The sequence below is a fragment of the Ixodes scapularis genome, unplaced genomic scaffold (genome assembly GCF_016920785.2).
Source record: "Ixodes scapularis isolate PalLabHiFi unplaced genomic scaffold, ASM1692078v2 PGA_scaffold13__105_contigs__length_92229423, whole genome shotgun sequence".
In the NCBI taxonomy this organism is placed as follows: domain Eukaryota; kingdom Metazoa; phylum Arthropoda; class Arachnida; order Ixodida; family Ixodidae; genus Ixodes; species Ixodes scapularis.
In genome coordinates, this window is record NW_024609839.1 from 23,873,424 (window position 1) to 23,885,498 (window position 12,075).

The 12,075-nt window shown below is 46.5% G+C and overlaps 2 protein-coding genes across 2 annotated transcripts in view; one reads left to right on the plus strand and one right to left on the minus strand.

Annotated features, from left to right (window-relative positions):
- LOC115329223 (E3 ubiquitin-protein ligase RNF14) overlaps positions 1-1,846 on the minus strand; it is a 30,903-nt gene extending 29,057 nt beyond the window's left edge. The window contains exon 1 of the mRNA XM_029990763.3: positions 1,220-1,846. The gene's annotated coding sequence lies outside the window, so the exon portion shown is untranslated. The remainder of the gene's footprint in view (positions 1-1,219) is intronic.
- On the plus strand, positions 1,684-10,809 carry LOC115329222 (mitochondrial import inner membrane translocase subunit Tim10 B). The gene is made up of 3 exons (XM_029990762.2): positions 1,684-1,734; positions 5,996-6,091; positions 10,582-10,809. The coding sequence occupies exons 1-3, from the start codon at positions 1,705-1,707 to the stop codon at positions 10,750-10,752; spliced, it is 297 nt and encodes a 98-aa protein (XP_029846622.1). The 5' UTR covers positions 1,684-1,704; the 3' UTR covers positions 10,753-10,809.
- The last annotated feature ends 1,266 nt before the right edge of the window (positions 10,810-12,075 follow it).

Consider the following 12,075-nt stretch of genomic DNA (forward strand, 5'->3'; position numbering starts at 1 on the left):
TCTGCGCACGTGGAGTCTACCACACTTTCACTTCCGAGGATATACCTCCCCAGGTTTAAGATGCCCGGGGGCTTCGAACGTCGGCCAACGACGGGCATTCACCGCGACTCTACGGAAGGCGTCGCCGTGACACTCGAGACACTTCCATTGGTGCCTCTAGAATAACTTTCTACGGCGCGAAGCCAACATTGTCCAACTCAAATTTTGAGTTTTTAAGAGCTAAACCAAGAACGAAGGGCATCTGGCATGCCCCAAAGGAAGGACTGGGGGTTAATTATGACTCCATGGGGATCTGTTACGCGGCGCCCTCTCCACAATCATCCTCAGTCGGACTGCGGGCCCCTCCATAGGGGCTCGAACCTGCCAACTGGGCATCCATAAACCAACGGAGGAGGAGGAGCGGAGGGGAGGAGGAGCAGGAGGAGGAGGATGGGAAGGGGAGAGGATACCCTCCTCTCTGTACCCTTCCCTTCCCCTCCTCAAGAGCTGTGCTCTAATTCGGCCTTACAAGAAATTGCAAACGGCTTTCATGTTGTATGGGAAGCGTCTTTGCATATCCGATACGGTACGGTAGGCCCTCTGGTACGAACCGCGCATGTGCTACCGCAGAAGACTCGCGCATGCGCAGTTCCAGCAGGACGGCCAATCGTATACCGTATCGGATGTGCAAAAATGCTTCCCTAAAACTCTCCACGGTAAGAGGAATATACCGTCAAGAGCCTAAAACTCTCCACGGTAACAGGAATATACCGCCAACAGCCGCAACCGCTATGACTATAAACAGCAAGGCACCTGCGCAAGACATAAGAGGTGTAGGATACGAATCAACGATGTAGAGAAGAGGCACTGAAAGCCTCAAGAGTGGTGAAAGACATTCGGCGCAATAGATGTCGGCTGCTACTACGAGGTTGCGGCAGGGTGCCTTTTCGAGTTCTTCCTGCGAGTTTCACTTACTTTGCGTTTATTTCTGCAGCACGGACAGACGATGCGTACAAAGGAGAGCGGGTGAAGTCACCCAAACAGTAGACAAAGATAGCGTTTGCTGGTCAGATTGAGTAGCTATCTTTAGAATGAACGACGCCCACTACGTCTCGAAGACTCGTGTTGTCACTGCTGGACACTATCGAGGCAATTGCTTCCCAGTGCGAAAATCGCAAAGACACGTTATGAAAAAAAAAAGAAGAAAAAAACGGATGAGTAGTCGAGAATTTGAGCATACCGAACAGGAAACTGGAGGACACAGCTCTTTCTCAGGCAGCACGGGACGACGGGTAGCGCGAACGCACCGAGAGACTGACTTCCCACATATCCTGCGTGACTCGCTGGGCGGTTTAGAGACGCGCCGGGAATTCGACGCAATGGCTGGTGTCCAGTACTGAGGCCAATATGTGGTATTTGTAGTGCAAGCTACCTAAAAGCACAGATTTTAACGCGACTATAGCCAAGGCACTTCGTAATTCTTCGTGCGACCCAGTGCGACCGAATGGCCGAACTGAACGGGGCCGTCGTTTTGCCGCCACACTTTCGCAACCGGTGACGAGTTCATCGAACCTTCTTTAGGTAAAGTGATTAATTTTATATTTGATACGCTTAATAAATTTAAATTAATGAATGCTTTAAATTGAATTGGCGTAAGATAAGATATTTCAAATTCGAAAGTGTTAATGGCGTTCGTCGGCCGTGAAGTGTCATAATCCTATTCAAATGGCGGCAGATGATGCGGCGCTCCGAAATGTGAGAACATTCTTTACATCCGATAATCTCTCAAGGCTCGTAACAGTATTGTCAGGGGGGTAGCGTGTGTGTTGAATGCATCTGCGGTGTTCAATGACAACGCAGGAAATGTGTTGCCAGCCTTTGTGTAATCGGCGACGTGCTGGAGCCACTAGCACCGTCGGGTGATCACGTGAAAACTCGATGCCCTTTAATTCGACACATCGAGTTTATCAACAGCGCGAAAGCAGGCGCAATCGTGTCTCTCCCAGCATAAACTGTGCGGTTCTCAGTTTCAGTTTTTTTTTCACTGTCGCCAAGCCGCGTAGCATGTTTGTACTGCCTCTTTGTAGTCGTCAAGCGTTACAGCAAACTTTTAACGGGTGAGTTCCGTCCAGACGGAACGGTAGCATGCCCAGCAGAGTTCCGTCCAGACGGGACGAGAGCAAAGCCTCGCAGGGTCCGTTGGTTCTGTCCCGAGGCCACGGTAGAGAGCATTGTTTCTTTTTGGCCAAGCTAAGGTAAAAATAAGCTCTCGGTTGTACCCTGCCGGATATCTTAATGGTACTTCGGATCCGTACCCGGCCGATTTTCTTGAAGGTATGCGGACCGCAAACTCGTCCGTTTCTTTGGCAGGGGTTGTGGTGACGTCAGAACGCAGAGCTCTGATTGGTTCCGAATAAAGGATAGTGGGTAGACCTCAAAGCAGCTTGCTTTGAGGTCTACCCACTATCCTTCATCAGAGCCAATCAGAGCTCGGCGTTCTGACGTCACCACAACCGCTGCAAAAGAAGCAGACGAGTTTGCGCTCCGCTCGGCCGGTTTTGTCGAAGGTATGTCGGACGGATCTGGCGTTGAGGTAAAGTCGGGGACAAAAGTCCCCGGGACACGCGAGCTGCAACTGCAATAAAGTCCCTTGATACTTCTACAAGCACTATCTCCAAGGCGGCACCACGCCTGATGCGCGCTTAGGGCTGAGGACTTTGGGGGCCATGCTTCGAAGTCGCAGCGGCAGCTTATGGTAGCAGTGCTGCTGCACAACAGCACGGCAACCTTTAGATGCGCCAGCCGTATGCATTCGTCCGTCCATCAGCTGAGTTTACGTGCAGAATAGGAATGTTGTAAATACGGGTAAAGATGATGCAAACAGCAGCGCAGTGCAGAAAACCGTAAACTTTGATATCGGTGGCTCCTAGGGAAAGAATGAAAACTAAAGAGACAAGAAAACAATAAAAAAAAGGCAGACAATATATTTTTTTAATATATTATTTGATGTCGAGTCTGTTTTTTTTTACAAAATAAAGCTGAAAAGGCCAAATATTAACCTTGAGAGTGATTTTGCTGCCTCGCCAGTGATCTGGGGAGACCACGGAAGCTTTTGAGATTGGATGTCTGCCCCTATGCCCCGCCCTTCTGAGGCAGCCGAAATGCATGTTAACATGACAGATGTTGTCCTCCTCTCCTAATATATCGAGCTCCAGGCCGCACACGTTCGACGTAAGTCCTTAAGAATATTGGCCGCATGCTTCCGACATACCTTTAGATGCAGCGTCATTTATGAGGTGGAGCCACTATACCAGGTTCTTACTATGCCAACCTAATAGACCCCCTATCAAAGACTGCCCTCTGTTGGCAGCTGTGGGAATCCCTGCACAGTGGTGGACGAAAACCGCAAAGTCTGGGCACACTTTATGCCTTTGGTTGGATGAGAAGGAAAAAACACACCCACAGAAAAAGGTGCCGAGCGCATCAATGTCGCACTTTCGGCGTTGTTTTATTGGCTCGATCGTCGGCTCCTTGCATGGGCCGCACTCAGAAGTTCGCTGTCTTGTGGAAAGATTTGCCTGGTTCCACAATGTCAGGTTCTGCCGCCATTGGGCAGCGGTTCTGACCACCTTATAATCAGCAGATGACTTTCCAAGGGTGTCTAATACAAAACTAGGCACCGCTATCGAGGAGAAACGTTGTGAAAAGCTGAGACAGGGAGTGCTCCCTTGTTATGACAATGCCCTTAGTGTCGGATCTTGCATTGCAATGGACGCCAATCCTAAAGGAAGCTTTGGAAATGCTAGAATATCCACCATATTCACTGGATCCATCTCCGAATCACTAGACTCTTTAAAAAAATGAAAGAAACACTTGCATGGGAGGAGATTTTTTAATGGGTATATGGGGGAGATGCATCGTATGCATAGGTTGGACAAGCTTTTTTTTTAGGAAGCAGTGGAAATGTTATAGGATTGCTAGGACAAGTGCATTTGACTTTGAGAAGACTACATTAAAAAAATAATGTAGAAACATTGCCAGTTCTTATTCCAGAAATGGGTCAGGGGTGGAGCATAGGGATCAACCCTTGTATGTGTCAGACAGAGATTCATTGTCGGGTTTCTTTTCCGTCTAAACAGAACTTTAGCGGCGGTTATGGTTCCATCTGGACGGAACTTTAGGGGTGGCTATCCTTCTGTCTGGTCAGGATCCAGCAATGGCTGTCTTGTAAATAGCCTTATTTATTTATTTATTTATTGCTTATTTCGGTATACTAGGCCAACCGGTACAGGCCTCCGGCCTTTCTGGTACACCTCAATCCTCCTGGGTCGAAATAAAGAGGATTATTATTATTATATTGGCAAGCGTAGCTGCTTGCCTCGCTTTGGAGTGTATAGAAACTTTTTGTAAAGGTCTCTTTAAGCAGGGCATTTATCATGCTTAAATTTCAGGAGTGCAGGTTCCAGGGAAAAAAAACAAAAAAACATAAGCCTTCAAAAATTTGTGTTTGATTCCTATGCGAGAGCGAAAAAGGGCAAAAACCATCTGGTTAACGCTGCTGCTCACAGGAGTAATGCTATACGCACCACGCAAAACTTTTTGCATCCCGCCTAGTTTGCGTGGGGAGAGAGAGAGGGCCCAATGCTTAGGTAAACAGGCCTCGGTGAATCACGTGCTAGCTTTTAGCAACTTCCATATTTCATTACACACTTTGTAAAAAACAAAACGCCCAATATAAATTGTGTATTAGAGAAATCGTCAAAGCTGTGGCGAAGCTCTGTGGTATCCGGGATTGGATCCTGAGGGTGGCGGGCATATTTATTTGCCGACATTGACGACAGACGCCTTACGCTGTCGACTACATATTTTTGTTAACAGCTGTCGCCATAAAAAACAAATACATTGTTGGCAAAACGTCGCACGACGATAGCGAGACAAAATCAACCGCTACATTAACCGAATGGCTCGAGTTCTCCGCGTCATGCATATAGCCATTTGCGGTTGAGGTGTACAACGTGCGTATAGCATCGCTCACGGAACCACACGCGCTCGTCTTCTCACGTTTTCGCTTTACGTGGTGCCATGTCAACCGGACGGTTTCTACCATTTTCTTCCCTGTGCATGAAAAAAAAAACAGGATTTTTTTTTAGAAAATAAATTGTTTTTCTAAAACCCACACCCACAAAATTTGACTATGATAAGCGCACCACCTAAAGACACCTTTGTGAAAACCTTCATTGCACTCGGTTCCGGAAACATAGTAAAGTTCTGCCGAGATGGAACCGTAGCCACTGGCAAAGTTCCGTCTGTTTCGTCCAACCATTGCAACGAACCACACCTGGCACACCGTAAAATCCCGAGCAAGCGCTCGCCACAAACTTGGAGGAGTTTGTGTAAAACTGGGGGAAGGGCACTCCTTAGGTCAATGACATTGTTACTGCTGAAGGTGATTCGAAGGCCTCTTTTCGTCGGGTTCCGCCATCAAGCTCCAATGGTGTACATTCCTTCTGCACCCACTGTCTCGCCTTCTTCTTTCTTGCTTTTTGCTAGACTTTGCAAGTGTTGGTGTTCTGCAACAATAGGTAATGCTATGACCTCTGTGTACATGACGAAGGTTACAAAATTGTGGGCCGGGCACTTATCGTAGAATGGGCGGATGCTCGGTATATTACGTTATGTCCTGGAGCTTTCTAGTAAATTATAAGAATGTACCAATAAATTATTAACCCTTTTTGGACGTGTGTCACCGATTCGCAACATGCCAGGTATATGCTTCCATAAACAGTTCTTTTGACCTAAGACACTGATGCCGACAGTCGCGAAATTGGGACATATGTCTTAACACACCGTAGATGGCTCGCTCCTTCCGTTCGTAGCATGCTACAAGCCAGAATTAACTTTCACCGGCGGACAGCATTATTGGGCATGTGATGGGGGTGAAAGTCAGGCTCCCTCTAACCTGATAGCGTTCCTCAGGAAGCGATATGCCTCGTCTATAACTGCTTCGCTGTTGCAGTTCCGAGACTTCCTGATGATCTACAACCGGATGACGGAAGTGTGCTTCAAGGAGTGTGTCAACAACCTCAATTACAGGGAGCTCACCAGTCAAGAGGTAGGCAGTGCCCTCTTTCCCGGGCGGAATACCAAAGTGTACATTTCACGAGGCAGCGACTATATCGACGTCAACTTTCCAATTAATTTTGAATATTATTTTGACGTCCGCGACGCCACTTCCTGAAGACGTAAAAATGTTTTCAACGGTATTTTGACATCCCCCGTCAAGATATTTTGTCATTATTTTGGTGTCTCGAGCTTAGAACTTTGGAGTCTGGACTGGGGAGCGATCGAAGGTAGCGGTCAAAAAATTATCATCTTGCTTGCAGCCAGCGTCGTGTTTTGACACGCATTTTCGAAAAACAAATGTCATGCGGTCGACTGCTGTTTTTATGACCTTTTAAGTGATGTGGATTGCAAAAAGACCTTCTCAAAGTACATCAGCTATCAGGCCAAAAGTAATGTTGTTTGCTTGGTTGTGCCAAACATTACAGAGTGCAGCAGTGCAGTGCAGCGCCAGAACCTTTGTTCGTTCGCACCGGTCAAGAAACTTTAAGGAAGCAATGTTTGCATTCACCACCTTTTAGTTAACATTCGATTGTTTCGTAGTTAATCCGCCCGTTATACACGGACTGAAAAGAAAATCTAAACTAAACAACGAACTCACGAAACCGGGTTAAAAAAACAAGGGGGGAGCCAGATGCAAAGCGAGAGCGATACGAAGACACTCTCGCACAATGTGGAGGCGCAATTAAAACGTGCCAAATTTCTGTGTTGCGTAGTGTACGCACTTATAGTTGTTACGTGCAGGCAAGACAGAGGATATCCAGCTCACCTTTGCTGTAAATTAAAAATTTTAAGTGAGACACGTGCCGAAATGACGTGCTAGAGCTCAGAACATTGCTGCTGGGCATGTCACATCCGAAAGTATCAACTGTCGAGCCGGTCCCACACACACGCTGAATAAGACATCTCCACTGCCAACTAGGACTGAAACTATCCGTCAAAACGCCAACACAACACCGACGACACCATCAGAAACTAAACAGAATGAAACCCCAAAACTGCTATCACTGCTACGGCTGCTGCATTGAAGAAGGACGTCGAAATAATAAAGCCGCTATTTCGACATTTTACGAAAGTGACGTCACAGACGTCGAAATATTTTAGATATTCTGACAGTGGACGTCGAAATAGTCACTGCCATTTTGGGCAAGCGATTTCACACAGTGGTTTACCAGAAAGCTGCACCCAGATTGTTTGTTGTGACGAAAATATGCGGAACAACTTGCGTTCGTGGAAAGCTACATAGAAAGCTTCACGGACGTGGAGCACAGTCCACCATTTTAGAGATAACTGACGCCACCTGGCAGAAAATGGGGTTTGAGGATTTCCAGGATAAAAGGGTGTGTGCATTGATAAGAAAGGAGAAGAAGCGTGTTGGACCAAACTTGGGGGAAAAAAGATAAAGCAGAAAAGAGACTTTAGGAGGGCCCAATCTTGGTCACTCTCAATGGAGCCAGCAGGATCTAGCTTCCTCGGTTGAGAGAGTGCCCATGCTCGCTCGAGCATGTGCTCACATATCTTCATACCAGAACCTCCCGAACCTGTGATTTCCAAAAATTGTCCATTTTTTCACATGTCGAAGGGCAGTTGGAAGCAGGGAAGTAAGGGAAATATCATCCTGACTTTGATCCTTTCACAGCTTTGGCAAATCAAGTGCTCCATTGGTTCCTCTCGACATTGTTCTTAACCGCAACACGAAAGAAGCTACTCAACTCGAGGGGAAGGTTGCAGGAAAAGTTAACTTGCAATTAAGCTTATCCTAAGGCACTTCCACTAAACAGATGCTCTATGTAGTTTAACCTTTCCTGCAGATTGCGGTGTTGCTTCCTGAAAAATCAAGTTTTGCGACTTCAATGAAGGATATGCCCACAAACATGACAACAGATCTTTTTGTGCATTAGCGCACCATGCTGTCCATCCATGTTGCACCTAAGGTGCTCCTCGCAATTGTCCCCTTCTGGTGCTTTTACTGCGACATAGTTTATGCAGAAATTTGATATGACGCAGCCTCGGAGGGTGCTTACGGCACTCCTTCCCATGCACTCTAGCATTCAACCAATCAATCGATCATTTTAATTTTTTCGAGGCAAGAGGGAACTGTTTTTGGAAAGTCCAAAGGCACAAAAGACAAGATAGTCACCCGACGAGGTTACAGTACATTAAAGTGTGCCACCATACTTTGTATACTACACTCGGCAATGGTGGCAGGCGATGTTTTTACAGAGTGTGGAAAATGTATTCATGATTATTAATACTTTGTGGTTCGCAAATTTTATTTTGTCAAATAGGGAAAACAAAAAAAACAGCGAAAATTTGATTTTGCCAAGCTCAATATAATTGACCCAAGCCGACGCCGCACTCGATTCTGAGAGAAGCAATCTTTTGAGCTGCCTGGAAACGTCTGCGGTAGTTGTTGCATATGTTACGTTTATGAATGTCAGTGGAAGTCTCGTAAAAATAATGAATTCCTTTAAATCATTGGATACCTTGTGTAGAGAATTTGTTGTGGATCTAGGCAATGGCTATGATAACAATGCCTGTACGAAGATGTGCTGCCAAATGCTTCTTGTTATGCGACAGGAGCAGCTATTAAGATATTTTTGAATAGCATCGTGAATACTAACTGTCCTTTCCGAAACCACAAGACAATCCATACCAAACCAGATAAATTGTAAGTCCAGTATTCAATTTTCCTCGTTTCAAGCGTCCTCGGGTTTGAGAAATCGAGTAGTCAGTTTCGATCAGGATTGACTCTAGTAATTTTCGTCGCAGCTGCCTAGAACCCTTCAACAATCTGGGATCATAGAAAAAATAGCCCTGGCCGAAGCGATCCTTGAAATTTCCAGAAACAAATTTGAATAGTCTGTAACTAAAGGGCCAGTTCATGTAACATCTCGGCTGTTTCTTTTCTTTTTTTTTTTAGGCCCATTAGGCTCAAGACTAAAGTTACATTAAAAAAAATGGGAAAAATAAAGTCTCCCTCCTCCCCCCCCAAGGTGCAGCACTTCTTGCTAAAGCCTTGCCTCGCTAAATTTGGCAGCAAAACCTGAATTGGTGTACACTCCAATTCAACTCCGTTACATCATGCCACGGTGGTGGCGCATTAGGTGGACTTCTGGTATGATCTGGGGCTGTGGGCGGAAGTCGCTATGCTGGACGGGAATTCTCATGTCGTTTTGGAAGAAACGAGACTAAAACCTGCCCTCTCGTCAAAACGCCACGACTAACGCTGTACCAAAAAAAGCTGGGAAAGGTTTGAAGATCAGTTTTCATGTGTTTTCTGCCTGCTCGGTTCGTCCAAGAATGGGGATAGGTGCCGTCAAAAGAGAAACCACTGTCGGACTACTAGCACTTTGGGTTGAATTCAGGAATACTTCTGGTCGTCAGATTCATTTGTTTTGTTCCAACGTGAACGCCGGAAAACTGTAAAGTGGTCCGGACCACCCGCAGACCACATTCAGCGAGACTTCACATTCAAATGACCGTGCGATCATCAAACTGTCGTCTGCTCGCAAATGAGAGCGGCCAGTAGATCAAAAATTGTGATAAGAAGTACTCGAAAGACTTTTAAGTTTTAAGGTTGTTTGGGGTAAGTAGGCTCAGTGTAAATAATAGATAGGAGGTGGTGTTGAAAAATGTTACCGGTGGCCATCACCGACTGGTTACGCCCGATCCACTTGGTTAGATTCTGCTTGCGATTTTCAGTATCGATGTCGAGCGTTGCAGCTGCTGTCTACACTTTTGCAGCCCTAGCGACGTTGCGACTGAAACTAGCGAGCGGGAATCATATGAATCAGGCTTTAGCGTCCATTCTGTGGCGTTCACGTTGAACGAGTTGCCGCATGCCAGATTATTTACGCCAAGTATTTTAGTGCATTGAGCCTCGTTAACTTAAGTAGTCGGACATTACCAGGAAGACATGTAATCCACAACTCGAAAAAGAGCATGGGAACTCACACCGACGCTGACAACATCAGATTCCAATGGTTGTTCATGCGTGGCACTGGTGGCAAGCCGCTAGGGGCGCTTCTGTTGGTTTGTAAACACGAGTTGGTGTATAAATTGGAAATGCTTCCCGCCGGGCAAATTGTACTGGTGCACAATTTTATGCCGGTGCTAGTTTTACCACACTATATTTAGCAGGTTCACGTCCCGCTATACTGTGTCCACCCTTTAGCCGAGACTGCAACCAATGCGGAAAGCATGAGATCGCTGATTTGAAACGTTTTTCCGCAGAACGAGCTCGCGCTCTAGAAATAGCTCGGAGCGCGGGTCAGCTTGCACTTGTAGCTTTCGTTGCAGTCTCAGAGTGAACAGTGTATAGAGATGGTGCAGGGTTTGCCTGGTAAATTTATCGGGGAAATGCTTCTCACTAAGTTCTTCAGAGCTCAGAAAAACCCAGTGCGCTTCAAAACACATGCGTTCTGCATCTTCCAGCTTCAACCACAAAATTTAGGGGTTTGTTTTTTCTTTTTTTCTCAGAGTTCTTGCGTGGAGCACTGCGTAGGCAAGTCCATCAACGTTAACCATCGCATGATGGCCATCTACATGGAGGTACAGCCAGAGATGATGAAGCACGCCCTCGAAGCTCAGCAGCAGCAACAGCAGCAGCAGGAACAGCAGAAGCAGCAGCCAGTTGAAACGCATAGCTAGAACACATTCTTCCTACAGTTTTGCGCATTAGCATATGTAAATAAATGTTTCATACATACCCTTATAACTGTGTTTTTTTTTTGTTTTTTTTTTACATTACGAGGAGCGATAAGTGTGCGACACCTTTTTTTGTTGTGCTTATTAATGCAGGATTACATTCTGACCAAGACGCTCTGATTTCGTAGTGAAGCATGCCACGGCAACCTCCAAGAATAGTGCAGGTGGCTACAGTCAAATGAAGTTGGCCGGCTGCCAAGCACCTGTGCCGCGAGCACCACTGGTCATGGGACCCAAGTGTGAAAAGAAAAGAAAAGCAGAAGAGGTAAGACGGAGGACTGCGAGAAAATTCGAGAAGCTTTAATAGACCTGTTGCAAAACGTACAGCGCCACGACGGCAGGGAATTTTGGGAACCCTCGGTACAGGTCACATGCTTTCTCGCTGGGACTGCGCGCGTGTCTCGGCAGCTACCGCCAGCAGCCATTGCAGCCATCTGCCAAGTCGTGCGTCGTTAGCGGCGTATTGTATCTGTGGCAGCGTAAAGGCATCGCGGCTGGTGAACTTGTTTTAATACGCTATTCGTCTAACTTACCCTCATGTATTGAAGTGTCACCGAATCCATTTAGTTTGCACCGCAACTGTGGCAGGTTTCGACCACGTTTGACAAGGCGTTGGTGCAGCAGACGACAGAGCCAATGCAACGGAGAGGGATGAGAAACGGGCAGCCATAGGCTCGTGGCTTGCCCGACTCGGCTGCTCAAAAGGTGCCGTGGTAACCTGCGCCTGCTCTCGTATGCCACATGGTTACGTGGCAGCGGGAGGAGGGGCGTACCGAGGACTCCCATTATTCGTCGCGCGGCGCTTGCGGGCTTTTCGGATTTTTGCAAAGGGTCTATTGCAAGAGCCTCTAAAACAAAAAAAACAAGGAAAGAATAAGTGTTCCTGGGAGGCCGAGACTGCAGTTAGGGTCCTCTGCGTTGCTCATAAAACGCAATTCTGCATGTAGTGGGGTGATCGATATAGTGAAATACAATTGCGAATATTTGATAAACTTTGTAATTAAAGCGAGCAGTAGGCAAGATGCACGACGATTCAGTTTGCATTACCTGGCAACAACTGAACTTCCCGGTGATACTGCACACTCACTGGCTGCCATAATTTACATTACACGTACAAGATACAAAAGGATGAGGATGACTTGAAACAAGTGCTAACTAGCGACCGCCGTTTTAATAAAAAGTAACAGGCAGACATGGAAGGTGCTGTGTTAAAATAAAGGAGAAATGAAAGATAAAAGTGAAGAAAAAAAAAAGACTAGTGCCTCA